The sequence below is a fragment of the Scaptodrosophila lebanonensis genome, unplaced genomic scaffold (assembly GCF_003285725.1).
Source record: "Scaptodrosophila lebanonensis strain 11010-0011.00,11010-0021.00 unplaced genomic scaffold, SlebRS2 tig00000001-arrow-pilon, whole genome shotgun sequence".
Classification (NCBI taxonomy): domain Eukaryota; kingdom Metazoa; phylum Arthropoda; class Insecta; order Diptera; family Drosophilidae; genus Scaptodrosophila; species Scaptodrosophila lebanonensis.
Genome location: NW_022060529.1, coordinates 8,080,739 through 8,100,767, shown reverse-complemented (window position 1 = coordinate 8,100,767; position 20,029 = coordinate 8,080,739). Strand labels below are relative to the sequence as shown.

Below are 20,029 nucleotides of genomic sequence, written 5' to 3'. Positions count from 1 at the left end.
GTCGTTTACACTGCTTTCCGCTGTTTAGCACTGCTTGTCTAGTGTTAGTACTTTCTCACTGTTGTTGTTTCAAGATTTGAAAACAAACTTGATCTTGTAACTTGCAAATAAAGAAAAAGACACCAATCTGTGTCAAATTTTCGTTACGCCCTATCAGTATGACTCTCACGCTGTTGTCGCACTTCTATGTCGCAGCCTGCAGCCACAGCTTTGCTGGCCTGTAATTGAGCAACAAACTGCAACGTTTGTTATATATTTTGGCAATATGAATGTTTAAATAAACATTAATATGCTTAAGCATATTTATAAGTAAAATATTAATATACATATATCCACAAATACATTACAATATAGTAACACATAATCCACAGATATACATATATGTAATGTAAAACATAATCCACAATGAATATCAATATTATGAAGTATCTATTTATCAATATAATGAAATATTTATCTATCTAAGGAAATATGCATGTAACCATAAATTAATCGATCTTTTTTGAAACTTTTGATGTGCGTAGATAAATAAAAGCTCAAGCGCCAAATCGTTGTTTTATTCACATTTCCTCTAATCTTATCACGGTGCTATCGAACATTGGACTGGCAATGAAACTAATGCTATGAATATATTTGTATATACAATTTTATTAGGTATATTTTAATTGTGATACAATTTCAATAGGTTTCCTTTACAATAGATTAAATATTATTTACTTAAATTGACTAAACAATGGTTAAAAAGTTAGAAAATTTGTTTAAATTTGATTAAACTAAAATTGAGTTGATTAAACGCATTTTTGATATGGCGACAAGGATATTAGAAACCTCTACTATAATTGCATAAATAAACTTTAAAAGGAAAATGACTTGATTTTAAAGATTTTTATTTTACGCACAATTGGTCCAAAGCAGTATAATATTTGTTGTTAGTTAAATGAATTAAATATTTTTGTTAATGATTGTTTGGCGCCGTAAAAACTTCTCACTTACGATTTTAATTTGACTTGAAAGCTATTGCAATTCCTGGGGTGTGCGCAAAAGGAAAATTTTACATAATTATTAGCGAATAGTTAACAGATAAATTAGGGGTCTATATATTGTTATTGCAATGTTCAACATTTAGGCACAAAACATATTGCTTTTCAATTGTAGAAATTATTGCATAGTTATATAATGATAGTTAGGTGAAATGGTGGTCCCCTTAGCTTTCAAAGGAGTCCAATAATAACATGTGTTAAAAATAAATCTATGTAAAAATAATATAGCTGCGCTTTACTTGTTATACACGTTTAGTTTAGGAATCATTTTGTTAAATCCACTTCCAGCACAAACTTATAAAAGTTATCAATTTACTTCGTTTAATAATTTCAATTCAAGGCCACCCTTTTCGGAGAGTTGGCCAATACGGCTGTTTCCTTAGCCTTGTTGTGTTCATCTTGGAAAAATACTTTCGTTATGACGATGTCACCAGTGCTGAGAGTTTGAGACTCGGCATCAACCAATTTCACAACACGTTTGTCGTTGGAGCGCAAAATCGGCGTAACACTTCGTTCACCCTGGCAATTGCAGTTCTTCATGCTGTAAATGTTCAATAATTTGATTGTGACACACAATTCTACATATTTTTATCGAAATAGCCTTACTTTCTCGATTTCTCACGTATAATTTGCAGATTCTCTGCGGTTACTATACCCAATTGTTCCTGCATTGGGTTGGAACTAATTATCTGCAATGAAGGGCAAGCATTAATACAAATATAAGCATTCGAAAGCTACGGCCAAACATGCAAATTATTTGCCTACAAATTGATCGAGTTGTACAAATAGTTTTTGAATTTATATTAGAAAAAAGCGATATTGTTAATATAGAACTCTTATTGATTTTAAACGAAATAACTATACCCATGACTTGTGAAGTTCAACAAATTGTATATTAAAATAATTTGCCTGTCTGGCCATTTCTTGAGAAGAATTCAGTTTTACAAAACAAAGAACCCACTTGATCGCATGGCAGCGTTGAGGCAGTCGACAATATTGCCTCGATTTTATCGATGCGAGCCAGACGATCCATCGTCTTATCCGACAATATCTCTTCTAGCATTTGCATAGATTCAGTCAAGCTTGGCGGCTCAGAGCTGAAACGCGGCGAGAAGGTACCCGACAGTGAATTGTCCGAAGGAACCGAATCCAAGCTGGGAAAATTGTCATTCTCGTTGGGTTCCGGCTCATCCTCGGAATCGCTTTGATCTCTGCAATTAATTACAAATAATTAACAATAGTTCTTTCTGATAATAAATCATAAATATTACGCACTTGTTGGCATTGCCAGCAGACTCCATTTTCTCCAGCTTTTTGGCAACTTTATAATACCCTTTAAGACGCTCCTTCTCTTCTTCCGTCAAATCCATATAACTGTAATGAAATTAATTGAAATCACTCTGAATTATTTATATTTTTGAAGCCAATAAAAATACACAGTTCAGAAAAGAAAACGTAAGCCAAAAGTAAAGTACAGAGAGAATACAGAACAGAATCTTAAAGAGTGATTGTGGAAACGAGGAAGATTCAATTTAGAAAGAAAGAAATAGTCTAAATGGTGAAATGAAAAAACAATTGGCGGAGCCAATATGTAAATACATAAATATTGAGCTCAACTTACCGCAGCAAACGTATCTCGCGATTCGAGAGCACAATGCTCTTGCTAGTCTGTGCGAGCTTCTGCTTGAGATCGGAGACCTCTGTGCTTACTTTTCGTTGCTTCTTGCGTATCTTGACCTCGGTGGGCTTGATTTGCATGAGTATTTGCTCGGTGCAGAGCTCGGAGAAGAGCTGTTTATTCTCGGGCTTTATTTGGCGTGCCAGATTGCCAAACAATTGATCGTTGATGAGGACAAGGACATCGCCGGCCGCATAAAGTATCATTTCGCGTGTCAAGGGACGCTTGGCCCAAAACTTCTGATCGCGCCTGTAGACCTGTTTCAACTGATCCTTAATGGGATTACAGGGTGCATTGTATTGCTCGCACAGCGAGTTGAGCGATATGTATTTGGCTTTATAGACTTGCTTCCCATTCTCCTGGTACTGCAATATCGCATGAGCCGCCTGTGTGTCGAAGACGTTGCGCAACAATATACCGAATTGCAGATACAAATTGGCCGCATCGTTCCGGCAATCGTGTATTACTTTAATCACATGCTCGTGCTCGAGGAGGGTTTTCAGGCCACCATCGGTAATAATTTCGGGGCAGGCACGCACATCGAACAGGAAGGCCTCGCCACGCGTAGTACCAATTTCAATGAGCGTTATTTCACCCTTTAGGCCCAGATTGATGCCCTCACAGTCCAGAGATATGACAATGCTTTGGCTACTCGATGCGATTTTCAATATGGCTTCCGTTACGAACAGCGCATCCTTCACTTTATATATGACGCTGGTGTTCTGAAACACCTTTATCTTCCAGGTGTCGCCGACGAAGTAACTGTGACTAGGTGAGTGATTGGCATTGGCATTGTTAGCCGCCGCATTTGTGGAATGTACAGGACTCGAGTGCGTTGAGTTTTGTGTATTGTAGATCGATGAAGCAGTTGCATTTGTTTGATTCGCCAGCGATTGTTTGTCCTTTTCCAAATTCTCTGCAAGATTCCGCTTCACCAGACTGTTGATGCGCTCCTTCAGCGTCTGATTGGCGCTGTTCTGCCGCTCGGAGGTATTGGAGGTCGGCTGCTGCTGCTGCTGCTGATGTGCCTGTTGTGGTACTGCATCGTGCGTATTGATCGGCGCATACGATATGTTTTCGCCTGGATAATTGTTCTCACATAAATTCTCCAGCTTCACCTCAGACATTGGCACGTAGCTGTCAAAACCAGAATTCGGTTCCGACTTGTCTCCGCTGCCACTACCACTGCCGCTTCCGTTCCCGGTGGCGCTACCATTGTTGCCCGTCATATTTGAAACGGGCGCATTCAGTTTGAAGTTCGGTGACGTAATGTTGTTGTTGCTGCTATTGCTATTGTTGTTGCTGCTGCTGTTCGTATTATTATTAATGTTATTGTTGTTGTTAGAATGTGTAAGACCATTGCGCAAACGCTGCTGCACCGTCGACTCCCGCTGATTGCGCTGATTATTGTTAAGGGTATTGAACTGCTCCCGAGATCTCGCCTGCACCTGCTGTATATGCGAGTCGCTGAGCTTGGGCTTCTGCAGCAATGTGACTAGATTGGCTTGCATGTGAAAGCAATCGGAAAAGAGCTTCAGGAACGTGCTCAAATCGCCCGGGGTTTTGAACATACGTAGCCACTGATCCTGCGGGAAGTTGGTGGTCAGCAAATGGAAGAGCTGCTCCACCAGCATAGGACCCTTGAATTCAATGCATTGGGCGAAAAAATCCAGCATTTGCTGGGTGCCACGCGTATCAATGTTCGTTTGTGGCAAGTGTAGACGGTCTCTGGCCGGCAGATCGGTCATATTCTCACAACCGACGAGCATAACATGATCATCGATAACCCTAAATGTGTCCGTGTGCTTCATAAGGAAGTCGGTGAACTCCTTGATGTGTTGACCTGCAATGGAAAAACAGATTAAAGAGTTTTGCAAGCGACTTTTCAAAATGTTCATGGAATTCAAAAAATTCCAAAATCCACTATATTACGAGATATTTTATTATAATACCTAATTCTGTTTTCACACGATCCTTTTTAATTTAAATAAAAATATTGTGACCGCCGTCCTCTGCAATTCTCATACCAAGTACTTAAGTGATGGCCAACGAGAATTAAATTGTTATTGTTTTGATAATTAAATAAAAATATTGTGGAAATAAATTGTGAAATTTCTGATAAATTAAATAATAATATTGTGATAAATTATGTATTTGAATTGCTTCTCACTGATTAAATTAAATTAATTAATGAAAAAAGATATTTCCAATTATATTTCAACATCCTTCATTTAAGTTTTTATCCGTTTCCCGAATAACATTGCAACCGTTTGATTTAAAAGTTAATTACCAATCCTTTACATTGCTATTCGTTTACGGCATGAGGAAGAAATTCATATTCCCTTAGTGCTACGCATCCCTACATCGGAATTCAGAACATCCCAGTATGTAAAATAAAACTCCGTACATGAAAAATATATTTTACGTTCATTTAGTTTTTCAATTTTAACAAAATATCTACAAATATATAAAGTCAATTCCTTACATACATATAAGGGATCTGATGTGGTTTTTTTTCATTAATTGAAAGCAGAACTCAGCACTATCCAGTTTAGCATAAACTTGTATATTATTAATTCAGCTTACCGGATATATGACGGACCTGCGGCGAGGCTTGGGACCGATGCCCCAATAAACTGCGCACCGGCACCTCCGCCTCCGTCCCATACTGTAGCATCTTGTTCTTGAAGTAGTCTTTAGCCTCTTGTATATAATCGCGTTTGCCGCCAAGGCTGCCATCATCAGCATTGCTATGCTGATAGGCATTGACCTGCACGTAGTCACCATCGACTAGAAATATCGATGGATATTGTGCAAGAAATTTCTTCAGACCTGTGAAAAGAGGGCGCATGTCAGTTACTATTATAAAGCTATTAGTTTGTAGGTGCGTGTGTGTGTGTAATGCACAAAGGATGTACATTTTTGTTGGGATTATGTGTAGCAGCAACTTAATTGAATCGTTGGTCGTCTGCGATGCTTTTAATGTGTCAACTTTGCAATTACGTTGAAGTTCTTCGGCAGATAGCGACTTCTCCTGATTAATTGCGAGTTGGAACAATAATGGTCTTCTTTTAATTACCAGAAGAATGCGAATTGGAGTAAAACTTCCCTACTTATCTGTAGCTTACATATGCTGTTCACTGACGGTGTTCCCATAATTAACTTAATGTTTTTTGTTCACAATTCGTAGCTCGTAGTTGCCGCTTGCAGCACAACAAAGTTGGCAAAACTTTGTGTAACTGATTTGTGCGGCGGGTTCATTCAATGGGCCCCACATAATGATACACGGAAATACAATACCATACAGGCACAAACATTGAAAACTATGTAACGAATTAAACAATAATGGTTTCAACTACCCTCAGTCGATTAACTAGATACAGTTTGAAGATAGAATAGAATAGATTGAATAGTTTATTTAAAATAAAAACTGCCTGCTATTTTAGTTCTAGTAAGTGGTTGTGACAAATTGGGCTTAAGTAATCGGAGATACACGAGATTTACAATATTTTACCCCTCTAAAAAAATGCACCTAAACAGAAATTTGCATTTCATCTTTTCTGATTAATAGAATTTAAAAAGATATAATCTAATGATGATAGCTATTTAATCGGATGATTTTACCATTCCGAAATTAACTTTTTTGATGATATTTTAACAATTTGGACTTATCAATTTCGACAGCTTTGATGGAGCTCGCAAATAGTCCAAATTATACGAATTGAGTGATTTTTTGTATAAAGAATAACATAAATAATATAATATTAGCATTTATAAGTGTAGCCATTAGATAATAAATCCTGCCTGGACGAAGTCTATCACAGGAACTTATTTATTTAAAAACAAATCACAATGTGAATGTTAATGATAAAAATATATTAGTTTTAGTTTTAGTTCTAATAATTATAAATGTCAAGTCGCTCAAATTCAGAATAGTTTTGAAAACGCTTCAAAATCATGCATTCTGATGCGCATAATAGTCAAAGCTCTGTCCAAAAGTGAATGCACTCCAATCAAAGGGAAGCTTCGCAAAGCTATTTTTGTTTGTTGATTTGATAAATCAGGTCATATGTAGTTGTTGACTGACTACTGAATGCCGACAGACAGACAGGCAGACAGCGACTGTTGCTCGTTACAATCGTATTCAGGCATACAAGTATACATAGGTATGTTGTGTAGAGACTTTTGTTTGCCTATTGTTTGCGTATAATATCGTGACGGCATCGCAGTATTCAGCGGGCACGGGCTTTAATGGAAAGAGTTGTTGTTGTCATTGTTGTAGTTGGCATCGCGTGTCATTGTTGGTGTTGTAGCTTGTCTGTCAACATTGTCAAACTGACTTAATAACTTGTTCACAACACTGAACATAAATTAATTCAATTGCATTTCCAGATCACAAAAATGTAAATTAAGACTGATGGCATAAAATGCTAAATATGTGCAAGCATACTTGCATAATAATTATGAAAGTAAACACACCTTACATAAGTGAAAGCTTATTGGGGATTTAAAAGAGATGGAAGTAATAAGTATAAGCAAATCCCGGCACTAAATTAAAGTAATCCGGGCACATCCTATTCAGGACCCTTATGGCAAATGAGCCACAAAGCTGACAAATTGCTGTAGAATGGAACCAAAAGAGAGAAATGTGAATGAAACCTACCCCCCCATAAGGTAGTTGCAATCCGTAGAAGAGGGGAAATCATTTTACATTTGCGCTCAGCAACATGTGCATAATTCAATTTAATGTTTACTTAAAGAAATTGGAAATGGTGGCAGGCTGGCATCGGGCAGATCCTTGCCAAGTGCTTCGCTGCTTAGGTGATTGGGAATTCTCGGTTTCAGACCAAGTCGAACTTCATAAAATTTGCAAAACACCAAATACTACATAATATTATTTATTGCCAGTCTGAAAGTATTGCGACCACATTTTTAATATATTCTCATAGTGCCAAGCGGAGCAAACATTTGAACATCTCAGCACACAACTGTAATGCATGTGTGTACAGTAAAAACGGACTAAGTATAACCAAAAATCGATATTTAAACGCGAGCGTACAAACTTCCAAATTGTTAACTGAAATCGTTTACACAAAATGTACCATATTTTTATGTTCCTTAAATCGAGAAACCAGATACGATAACAACGTTATCTAGATACATTATAATTTATATTGATTATTAAGAAACCGCTAACATATTGTAGTATTTTTGTTTTGAAGTCAAATGCGCATGCGTTGGGTAGGCTTACTTCAAATTACTTTTTTACAGACTTCATTTATTTAAACATTCACAATTCAAAACAATCAATTCTGTTGGCGGACTTAAGAGGATTTGTTAAAATACTTTTTAAAATGAAAGGCGGGTTTTTTTTACTACCTACTCTAAAAAGAACAATAATTGCACACCCTAACCTAACACTCTTTTCAAATTATCACTGAGATTGGAGTCGAAAAGGAAAACAGGCTTTTATATGGAAGAAAAATGGTAATGAAGCTTTGGCGCAATCGATATCATTTTAAAAAGTTGTTCACCAAGTTGACGACACTGCCAATGCCAAGGAAAATTAAGAAGAATTACATAATAGAATCAGGGTATAGAGATACGATAGCGTTTACCAAGCCTCGCTTATACAAGAATTCTTTGAGCTGCGAAGATGTCTTTTTTCAGTTCAGTGTGCTGGGTTTTCCGAATTTACGATTTCACGCGTAGGCAGTCTCCACTGTATGGCTTATATGACTCAATATTGGCCTGCTGTGCGCCTCTGTTTGCATAGCCGCATTTCTTGGCAAACATTTTCGGCTCGAAGCACGCCATTTGGGCAGGTGGCGATGGAGGTGGCATAAACACACTTTACGGCCGACCCAGTTGGACACATTTTGTGGCAATTTTCAAATGCACCGAGGACATTTGCTATAAATTTATGTATATTTATGTTTACTTATTGAAATGTTACACAGAGAGGAAGTGCTTGGACAGGAGGCGATACATGAAATAAACGTGTTGCGGATACTTCCAGATATTTTAGTGCTGTCTACGTCTAAGTAAACCAGGTAAGAAGGTAAAAGGGTTATGGTCAATAAATTTAAAATTTTATGTCTCATAACGAAAGTGATGTGTGGCACATTTTATGTACAACCCGAGGGCCATAGATGGCTTTAACAAGAGCATGCGTAGGGGGTATATTTCATAGCAATATGTCTGAAAATAAAATATGAGTACATATTGCAAATAATTTTTCTTGCAGCTCCGTTTAATTGAGTAAAAGTACAGAAGTTTGTGGAGTACTTCCTTATAAACTCATTAATTCATAACGCTTGTTGACGATTATTAACAAAATGTTTCATCCATTATGCTAAACAACATTAAGCTGTAAATAATGAATAACAAATCAAATATAAGTCAAAGTTTTTGCAATTAATTCGACAAAACAGCGCGCTCGACAAACCAAAGCACCCACCCCGCCCAAATGCCAAAAATCAATGCTGCCGCCAACTGAGAATGACATTTCCTTGAGCAAAAGTTAACAATAACATAAACCTTGAAGGCCAAGGCATGCGACGCACGCAAAATTTCCATGCGTGCCAGCAAAATCGAAAGCAGCAGAGCCACCACCCCCAACCCCCCTCCCTCGTCACCCACACCACGCAACCGACCTCATCAGGGCGTGAAAGGATTGTGAGTTGGGGGAACAGCGGCAACGGCAACAACAACAACAACAAATGTAGCAACAATGTGTTGCCCAAAAGCGCTATAGGCATAAAGACGTTAAATTTATGTCTGTGTGCCTTTTGGGGTGTTGTGGGGGAGGGAGTGTACGGAAGGGAGTGGTTGTGTGTGTGCGTGGTAAGTGGGAGGGAGAATGTGTTATGCAAAGGATTAGTTGATGGAATTGAAGCTTAGACTGCTTATCAAACCCACTAGTAAGGAGGCGATCCGTACTCCATCAATCATTCAATCAACCGTGTCAATGCTGCAGCTGATTTCGCAAATCGAAACGTAAATAATATGTTTCAATGGTTAAGTGATTGGCGGAACACTTGTTCGACATATTTAGCCCTCAATTCATGAATATGTTTGAACTGCGATGGGTCGTGAATAACTGAATTAGTTTTACAATAAAAAGTAAAAATATAGTGCGTATCCAGAACTAGAAATAACGCTAGATTGTGAGAAAAGGCAATGCGTATTGAGGTGAGAAATATTGCTAGCTTATCTGCTTTGCAATCAATTAAAGCTGCGGCTAGGTTTAAAGTCTAAAATCATTAGGGTGAACGAAGTTGGAACACTTTTCTAAGACTTAGTGTTAACTAAGGAAGAACTTAACTATCATACGCATTTAACAAGTTTCTCAAAAGCCAACAGTTTTAAAACAGGTTTTAGAAATTGACATCTGAATTTAAATGCGATTGCACAATTTCTCTGAAAATTATGTGTGACGAGGTTTGTGAATTTTGTTGAATAATAGCGAACTAAACAAGAGTTTTTGTATAAACACGTCCATCCAAAGGACTTCGAACATTTGATCCGAAAACAAGAGGCGTATTTAATAAGTGGACCTAAAAATATCTTTAAATATTTCTGAACACTTTTAGTATAATGTCAGCAATATGTCGTTAGAAAATATGGCACAGACATGAGATGAAAATTATTGATTAGTTTTCTTACCCTCTTACATTTTCCTTCAATAAGAGGTATTTGAAAATTAATGTATATTCGAATACTATATGATCAAGTTATAAAATATACAGATCACTAGTAGAGCTTAAAGGAAAATGTTTTGAAATCGAGTATCGAAATCATTTTTAGGAATTCAGAATATTTATGGATTCAGATTTCCTACAATTTCATCGAATTCGCAATATCTAATCACGTTGTTGACAATATACTATATAACCGATACTGAGTTTCGCTTGGTAGCCTTGCTTGGAACCCGAAAAGGCATGGGTTTCGTGTGCGTGTGTGTGTTTGTGTTTATAATCATCATTATGCCAAACACAGAATAACTGATCGAACGACTGACAAACTAACAATCTACTGTATATTAGACTGAGTTACCAAGGGCAGTCTACAATGAAAACAACTTGCCCCACGAAAGCCAAGTTAATGGTTAAGAACGTGTTTATATTTGACCAAATGGTTTGCACCAGCAACGAACATTATTTCATTTAGGTGTCAATTTAGCAGTGAAATTTTAAAGAGAAATGAGCAGACACACACATAAACATTGGTAGATAAATGGACGTCAACAGTTTGTGAACCTGGTCCATTTTGCAAATGTCTGTTAATAGCTTTTGTTGTGAATTTAAATGTTTGTAAATGTTCTTAGAAAATTACTGCTGACATTAATTTGTTAAATGGTTTTTGGGTTTTGCTGACCACACAACAACAAAGCCTTTGTGTACCATTTGGGAATAGAAACGAGCACACACACACACACATACATAATTGAAGCAACACATGTGTGTGTGTGTGTGTGTATGGCTATGAATGGGAATACATAGTAGATGGGAATAGGAATGACTTCAACTTAGCGCCCATTCCGTTCAGACTCAATGTCTACAGTTTCATGAAATTTTATTGAAATTCAATTGAACATTTTTGTCACGTAATCGACACTTTTCCATTACAATTTGTTTGCGACTATTCAAAGAGAACTGAGGAGCCGTAGCAGCAGAAGAAGAACATGAAAATAAATTTAACCCAAATCAACGGACGGTTTTGTGTGCATTATGAAAATAGTGGGTCTGTATGGGCTTTAACGGTTTATAAGTTGAATAAACACGTTGACACGAAAACGAAAAGGGGGTGAACGAATATGTACACATACATACATGTGAACATATTGTATAAAATATGCTTAAAGGATTTGTGGCGCTTGAACTAGGATTGGAATTGGACTGGGGATTGGTTAACAGTCAATGCCCAAGAGTAAGCATTGTGGTATGCCAGAAATTGCTTGTTAATGGGAACATTACAAGCTGAGACACGCCACAGATACAGCCTATTATTTATATGTACAAAGCTTAAAGGTACGGTCAGACTCTGAGACTTTTGGCATGTCGACTCAGTGGTTAGAGTCTTGCAAGATGTTTTTTTTTTCGGAGGACCGGAGACTTTTCTTTCATCTTAAAATATGGTTTTAGGTAGAGCTATCGATTGAACTGTCTATTGCATTAAAAGTTGTAAAATGTTGTTCGCCATAAAATCGGTCGTTGAACATGTTCAAGATGTACTGAAACAAAAATCGGCCAATTTTATATTACTGTATACGCTGTTTGTTGAGGAAATAACACTAGAGTTAGAACTAGGCATTTCGATTTAGTCATGCTATAAAAAGAAACAGAACCGTGACCCTGCAAGAACCATTCAACTAAAATAAAGTATACTAATATTGATTTCTACACATACTGTTCCTACTATATAATAGCTTTATGATGTTTTAGTTATTCTGAAGATTATGGTGAGACATTATAGAATTGTCAAAAATACTAATTTTTGTTAGGATATTGTAATAAATTGTTCCTATGGCAGTTACCAAAAACCTTCCTCCTTTCACCTTTTTATTTTGATAAATTTTTTCTCTACATGTTCCTCCTTTCTCCAGCGGCAAAATTCAAATATGCAATGTAAACAAACATCTGAATATTTCACTATAGCATCTAAAAGCCATTATATCGTTTTACTTAACTGGATGGACTGATACGAGTATAAGCAAAAGTTGTCCATGGTGCATAGAATTCTGCTCCTCGTTCTCTGATCCTTGATATCCATTTAGGAGCCACTTATAATTATGAAAGGCACGAAGGATGCCCACTTTGGATTTCAACACCTGGAACAGTAACTTGGACCGACGCCTTTAAGGAACTTAACTCGTCTTTTCGGTTTGGTTTCCACGTATGGTCTAATTTGAACATCCGATTGTGTTGCAATTCGTCTGCAGTACATCCCTTGTTGGTGCCTAGCATGCAAATTCGATGCTGCAGATTTTTTATATAGCAACAATGTGCCACAATTTTCATCTCTCATAATTGTAGGTTGCCCATAAAACAACATTTTCTCTTGTTTGCAATCTAAATATAAATACTGAACATGTGTTCAAAACCTTTCGGTTGACATCAGCCAATCAAAAGTTATGCATTATAAGTATAGTGTGCTGACACCATGTACTGTTCCGTTCGCCATTACATGGTGATTAATGTTAAGAGTGGGAAACACTGGTGCACATTATATACTAATATGAAAATGAACAATTCGACCAACCCCTCTTAATTTCTGCGCACGCACTTGCCACAGACAACTGACGAGCCGACAAGCCGACAAGCCGACTCGTTTTGACGAGATGTCGACATAGAGATTTATTGGTCCAATTTTTGCATGATATTCGTACCAATTGCCTGTGTGCCTGACCTTTCCTGTATTCATATTTGGAGGTTCTGCGCATCAAAGCCAGAAAATGTGAGCATGTATGCGCACGCATTGCATAGTGCTCTTTTTACATGCAGGCTTATATACTGCATGTAAATAAGGTGCTTGCAGCCAATCACAATCGCCGAGGGCTAATTTCAATTAAAACGCTGCAAGCACTTGTAGTTAATTGTGGTGTAATGAGTTAATCTATTACAATCTGTGACCCAATATTTGGTTTAAGATTTGAAAGAACGCTTCAAGTTAAGAAAGTTTTAGAAAATACATATTTTACTAATTAACCATTAAGTCTGCAAATCAGTCATGATAATTGGAAATTAAGTTAACTAAGAAAAATCTGTTTCCATTTCCAAGTTCGATTCACATTATAAGGAATCAAAATTGGTAAAAGTACCCTTCTTGGAACTCTTGTCCAAGGAGCTAGCCCTTTTAAGACGGGATATTTCAGGTGTTTCTTCGAAGTGGGAAGTGAGCTGTTATTCCGTCAAAAAAATCGGTAACATCAATTGACCCATTCATGGGTATATTTTAAATCTCTGAGAAGCGAGCCTATTCTTTAAATATTTTTGTTGTCTAGAATAACTTTAAGAAACATATAAATTACGAATTTTAAAAGGAGATATCTATATAAACTAAAATAGTTTCCAATAATGACATATTACTAATTGGACAGAGATAAGATAATCTTTTAATGCCTTGTTTAACTTATTTTCTCTTCCTATTTGGTTCTATTAATACTTATTTATGTTCAGCCTTGGCAATGAACGTTTACCCCACATATAGTATTCATTAGGTTACACACCCAACTCGCGTGTTTGGCGTATATTCTAAATGCTTAAACAAGCATTTATATAAAATTATACCATGAATAGAATTTCCCCTTGCAAGAAACACATTAAACACCTATGTCTCTCACCTTTTAGTCACGCAAATTTGTTAAACTTTTATCTTGCAATTAAATGTGCGTCACGTATTTGTTTTGGAAAATCAGTTATTAACGCTGAAATGGAATAAAATATGTCATATGAGGCTTTAATCGATAGCACTCGACTATGGAACACTCTGCACATTACTATCCAACTAAAAATATGATACAGATTATGTTTTAATTAGAATATGTGGTTACACATTGAATTAAGCGAGTGCGACTGATTAAAGAACGTCCCGATCATGAAAATGATATAGTAATAAAACAAAAATCAACAGCCAAAACGCCAGACTTCACACTGTTGTGGATAATTCCTGCAGTACCCATCCTACAACTTATTACATCTGCTTCATAAACTACCTAAATATTAGAGACCATAATTCATCTTGGACCGATACAATAAATGGAATAATAGACGTTCCTATTAATAACCAAATGATAAAGATATAATACTTAACAAATTGAATAAATAAAATTAAATATATAGCTCCTACACTTTTCTAGATAAAATAAATTCAACAGAATTATCAAATTCGAACAATCAAATCAAAAAACCTGATAAAGTATATATATTCTTGATCAGTATGACAAGACGACTGTCTGTATGAGCGCAAGGATTTCGAAAAGAATAGAGGCTTGATATCCTAGGATTGAAAAAAGGACAAGTCTGAGTTTATGTTTTTGATGCAGCCCCACTCTCCCGCTATTACTGATTTTTTCATACATCCGGTAATTCTTAAAAGTGTTTGATCAAATTTGAGAAATTTATCCGGTTAGTTAGAATACATTCCTAATGCCAATCGTCTAGCATTCCATTCATTTACTGTTATAAATTGTTTTCAGACCCATATATACAACTAATATTTTTGTACGAGTCTCATCACTGTTATTTCTACATGGACGGAAGAGATTTTGAGATAATTTCGAACACTTTGTATTTAAGTCATTGTGATCGTATGTGAGAAAATATATTTTACACGCAATGCTTGTTCCTGTCAAAAGTTCCCCTGCGGGAACATTCTTCTAATTATACGATAATGGATTTCCCTTTGGTGGCAAGCGGTCTCTACGCATTGTATGTGTGTGTGTTGGGAAAGTGCATTGCACCGTTTTAAAGTGGAAAGTGAATATTTTTAAGGAGGAGAGCGTTTATTTTTAAATTTGTAATGAAGTTGTTTAGTTGTTGATGGCTTTGTAGTTGTTGTTATTGCTATTTACGTGCCGACTTGTCAATGAGTTTGCCGACAGCGTGTGTGTAGCTTGTTTTTTAAAACCTTACATATGTACATATGTACGAGTATATAAGAGGATGTCGGTATTTACATGATTTCTTTAAATGCAGCACTTGAGTGCAACTGTAAAATAATACGTAACACACACATACATACGTACTATTTATCCATCTGCATTACATTATGTACATATGTACATATGTGCGTGTATTTTATAAAGAAAAACACGTGCATTATCGATTGCAGTTTCTTTCGGTTCGCTCCGCAATAAGAAAACATACACAAAGCCATGAGTTGTTTTTGCGGTTGCTTGTCACACACACAGATCTACATACAGCGGTGGCCACACAAATGGGAGAACACAATTTTGGGTAAAACATATACATACATACATATAAACAACGTTTTGAAATCCATTTTAATTATTTATTTTAACTACTTGTATGTGTAATGGGAAAGCAATGTATTTTAAAATAAAAGTTTTATTTTCCTTACAAAAGTCTAAAAAAAATTTTGGAATCTGATTGAAAATGGCCAAAAATTCGATAGTTGTATAGTAATAAAATAGTAGCATTTCATTGATTATTTCATTTATTTTTTTTACGGAAAGAAACAAATCATCTAACTACAAATTTCTGATGACAAGAGACAAAATGCAAATGTAGGCTTATGTAATTATATATTTAAGTTCTTTATATTAATGAGATCATATTGGATTCGTCTTGGGTATTATATTTTTCTTAGCTAACAAGTTTTTTCCTGGACTTGCCACCAGATAATTATTTCGAATGAATCTGCGAACGGATTTTTATTTATAACTGAATATCTCACTATCTTGCTAATCAATTTTCCATGCGGAAGAGCGGAATACTATACATACTAAATATTTGCATTGCTTAAGCAATTAAAATTCCTTTACAGCGAAGAGTGCATTATATATATTCATAATAATCACCTAATTCTGAATAGCTGAAAATTTATTGAAATTATCAAGAAATAAAAGTACATAAATTTTAAATGAGGGCAGTACTATTATTTGGACCGCAACTGTATATAAGTGGCAGTGGTAGTAATAGTTGGCTCCTAGGCGACACTGATAGTGGCATTGACTTGGCCCCTTGAATAGAAAACAGTCAATCGAACGATGCAGCAGCCAACACAAGCATACAAACATACATACTCGTATGTGCGTGTGTTGTTGCGGTTGAAAAACAAACAACAATGACCTGCAGGTGGATCATACATATATGTACACATGCATGTGTGTATGTATGTATGGTGTATATGACAGGTATGGATTGGTTTTCACTTAACAAGTTTCAGGTTACACATGAGCATACAGTATTGTGGGCATAAAAGCAAAGGAAATAGAAATGTATATGTAGGATGAGGATTGTTGTTGCACTCACCGGACTGACTGCCACCGGCAATCTGGCGCATCTCCTTGGTGAACTCCTTGTTGCCAAATTGGCAGGACAAATCGTGCACGGTGCGCGGCTCTCCCTTGTCCAGCAGGCGTTCCAAAAAGAAGAGCAACGTCATGTTGCGTGCCATCTCGTATTCCATGGACTCCATTTTGGCAGCTGATTAGACTGGACTTGGCTTATCGTATAAATTATTATTATAAAATTTTACGTCACGTTGCTTTCTTGTTGTTAATATTATTGTTGTTGTGGTTTTCGTTGTCGTCGTTGCTGTTGGTGTTGTTGCTTCTGCTGCTTAAGCGCTAATCTGCAAACAAATAAAGACAACGAAATTGAAAATTTAGTTACCAAAAATAAAATAAAAAACTTAGAAAAAACTTATGCAATTCAAATAAGAAAGGGGGAAATAGACAACAACAAAAATATGAGCGGAAAGGGTTAAACGCTAAAGCAACAGTCAAAAGAAATTTAAGGCGGTAAGCAAATAAACCGCAGACACACATATACGAGTATATAGTATGTAAGTATGTTTATAGTATACTTGTACATTGTATTAGTCTAGTTTTATTTTATTTATTTTATACATTTGCACTTTTCCACATGAGCGGCTGCTTCTGCTGCTCTTCTTGCTACCCACTTACATAGCTCGTCTTTTATGCGTGTGTGTGTGTTTTATTTGATGCTTCTTCTGCATTTGCAATGTTCTCCCTGGCTACGTTTTTCTTTTCTTTTTCGCTTTTTTTTTTTTTTGCTACCCAACAAAGCCATAAACTGTTTGCACGTCGGCTTTCAGCTTGAATAATTGAAAAACGCACGTACGTTGCTGCAACGTGTCCAATATGCCTGAGAGTGTAGCTTGTGCATCAGATTCTGGTTTGGGATCTGGCATGGCACGGCGTTGACTAGTCTAGGATTATCCTTGCGGCATGTCCTTGCGACGCACACGAAAGTTGAAGTCAGACTGACTTCAACATCGCCGCAACCGCTAGAGAACATAAACATCGGCGAAATAAACACCCTAAACAGCTGTTGTTGGCCCATCTCTGCGCATGTGAGAGATGTAGCGGAGGCGGCGGGAGGGGTACAATTTCCCACACCCCAACACCATTCACACATACACGAGCGCGCGCCAATCTTTAAAGCAGCGTGAAAACGAAAATGCGCGGCGAATTCGGTAAATTGTAAGACCGCTGTTATTTTTGTTGTTGTTTTGGTTGCTGACTACCGTGTGAAAAAATGCCAATGGCTGGCAAATCAGCTGTAAATAATAATACAGTAGTCCCACATTATTCTGCCAATAGGGAGTACGGCATTTTACAAAGTAAATCTCACTGCAATTCTGATTGGAATATATAAATAAGAAATTTGTTTGTATATTGTTTTCGTTTGCGAAACTCAAAGGAAATGGGGAAATATGTACTTGTCTTGTCTCTGTTGTTTATAAAATGTGGAGTCTGAATGGTTTGGAAATAAATTGATAATGGCTTTTTAAATTTCTAACTTGTTGCTAAACGAAAAAAGATCACATATATTTATTTAATAATTATGTCATTATGTCTCAATTGTGACTCCTCTCGAATTGGAGTCATTGTTAGTTACTTTTATAAATTGCCTGAAGAGCCTGATTGTCATTTCTTGATCACTTTATTGAGTGTATACTGTACATTCCTATTTAAATATATGGCACTGTATAGCAACGATGTCAACGTGGAGGAGAGGAAAACAAGAACGGGTGATTGACACCAAAAAGTTTAGCCCGAGAGAAAAGTGTGTCTGTAACGGAAATTAAAATGCTACTGCAGCTAGTTTTTTGTTTAAATGAAAACTCATATGCATAATTGGTACAGACAGACATACTCATACATATGAACATATGTATATTTGTATATGAATGTATGTACATAAATATAGATGCATGTACATATTACGTGTCTGTATTGATAACTAAAACCGTTGACAACAGCACAAAAAAGAAAACAATAATAACAGCAACAATAGCAACGCACATTCCACTGTTTCGTGACTGTTGGGTTGTATGTGAGTGCGTTAATGTGTGTGTTTGTGTTTGTATGCCACAAATGGCCGGTTTACCTTCGCCCATACTCACATACACAACACACACACAAATATGTAGATGTTAGTAAAGTTGTGTGTGTTGCCGCTAGTTAGTATTGGTAACAAAACAAGAAACTCAGAAATACCGATAAAAGTCTTATTAGACCGCCACCAGCGCTTTTTGTTAATGAAAAAGAGACAGCAACATTGAAACAAGTGCAAACTGCGATGACTGTTCAAAGTAGAAAGGTAAAACAATAAATGAGCGTAAAGGCAGCGAGCAAAAAACCAACGGTGGCAGTGAAAGAAATTCATAAATATGTACAAGAAAATATTTTGCAACAAGCCAGAGAAAACGCGCAAAAAATACACACAGTGACGACGACGATGAGACTCGACGTTAAATATGCAAAGCAAGGCAATGTCATGAAAGAAATGGCTTATTAATAAAAGCAAAGCGAATAGGTGTGCGCAGGCAAATGAGAGAGAAATAATTACCTGCTTTCGGGGCTCAATACAGAAAACAATATGTCGTTTTATTTGCTTAATTGCACTTGTTTATATTAATAATTTTGTATTTATAAATTCACTTGTTTATACTTTTTTCGCACGCTCTCTAAAATAACACGATACTGATCCTCGCGTTGGGGATATTTTTTCTTTCTCGGCTCACACTTTGCAAACTATTTCACACTAACACTCTTATGCTCACACAGATGGTATATAATTTAATTATGCATTAATTAACATTCAACATTTTCGGCGTAATTATTCTCCTCGAATGCTCTCTCACAAACTACGACGAAAGCAGCTCAACTTGTTGTAGTATTGCGCGCGTATCTCTGTGTGTGTGGGATTGGGTAGAATAGACTTGTGTGTGTGTTTAGTGTTGTAAGGCACTTGAAATGCAGTAAAATTTGTATTTGGCCACTTGTTGCGCTTATTTAATGCATAACTAAGTAGTACGCATTATTGCTATGCAATTTTCGATAATTTTAAGCAAACTAAAGGCGAAAACATACAAATGTGCGCGACGACAGGCACAATGGTTAAAGAGCGATGATGACAGCGCGAACGCGAAGCAACAACTACAAGACGAGAGGTGAACTACAATTAAGTACCTGTTTATATGTCACGAGTAATTCAAAGTCACTGTCGAAAATATATATACTTCAGTGCAAAAAAGTGAAAAAGAAATATAGCAGTGTATTAATTAATTTAGGATTTATGTATGAGAGGTACTA

The 20,029-nt window shown here is 36.5% G+C and overlaps 1 protein-coding gene across 1 annotated transcript; it reads right to left on the bottom strand.

Moving 5' to 3' along the window:
• Positions 1–870: 870 nt before the first annotated feature.
• LOC115630170 lies at positions 871–19,808 on the bottom strand. Its single transcript, XM_030526753.1, has 8 exons — positions 19,284–19,808; positions 16,716–17,037; positions 5,305–5,550; positions 2,662–4,561; positions 2,316–2,414; positions 2,002–2,251; positions 1,647–1,729; positions 871–1,581 (listed from the first exon to the last, which is right to left on the bottom strand). The coding sequence occupies exons 2-8, from the start codon at positions 16,879–16,881 to the stop codon at positions 1,371–1,373; spliced, it is 2,955 nt and encodes a 984-aa protein (XP_030382613.1). The 5' UTR covers positions 16,882–17,037; positions 19,284–19,808; the 3' UTR covers positions 871–1,370.
• Positions 19,809–20,029: the final 221 nt, after the last annotated feature.

What these genes read in the sequence shown, in the direction of transcription:
- LOC115630170 (XM_030526753.1), bottom strand. Translation starts at nt 16,881, where the DNA reads ATGGAGTCCATGGAATACGAGATGGCACGCAACATGACGTTGCTCTTC. An exon ending in TCTGCTGGCAATGCCAACAA is followed by an intron (nt 2,252 to 2,315) that starts GTGCGTAATATT and finishes AATTAATTGCAG; the next exon opens with AGATCAAAGCGATTCCGAGG. An exon ending in ATACGTGAGAAATCGAGAAA is followed by an intron (nt 1,582 to 1,646) that starts GTAAGGCTATTT and finishes GAACATTTACAG; the next exon opens with CATGAAGAACTGCAATTGCC.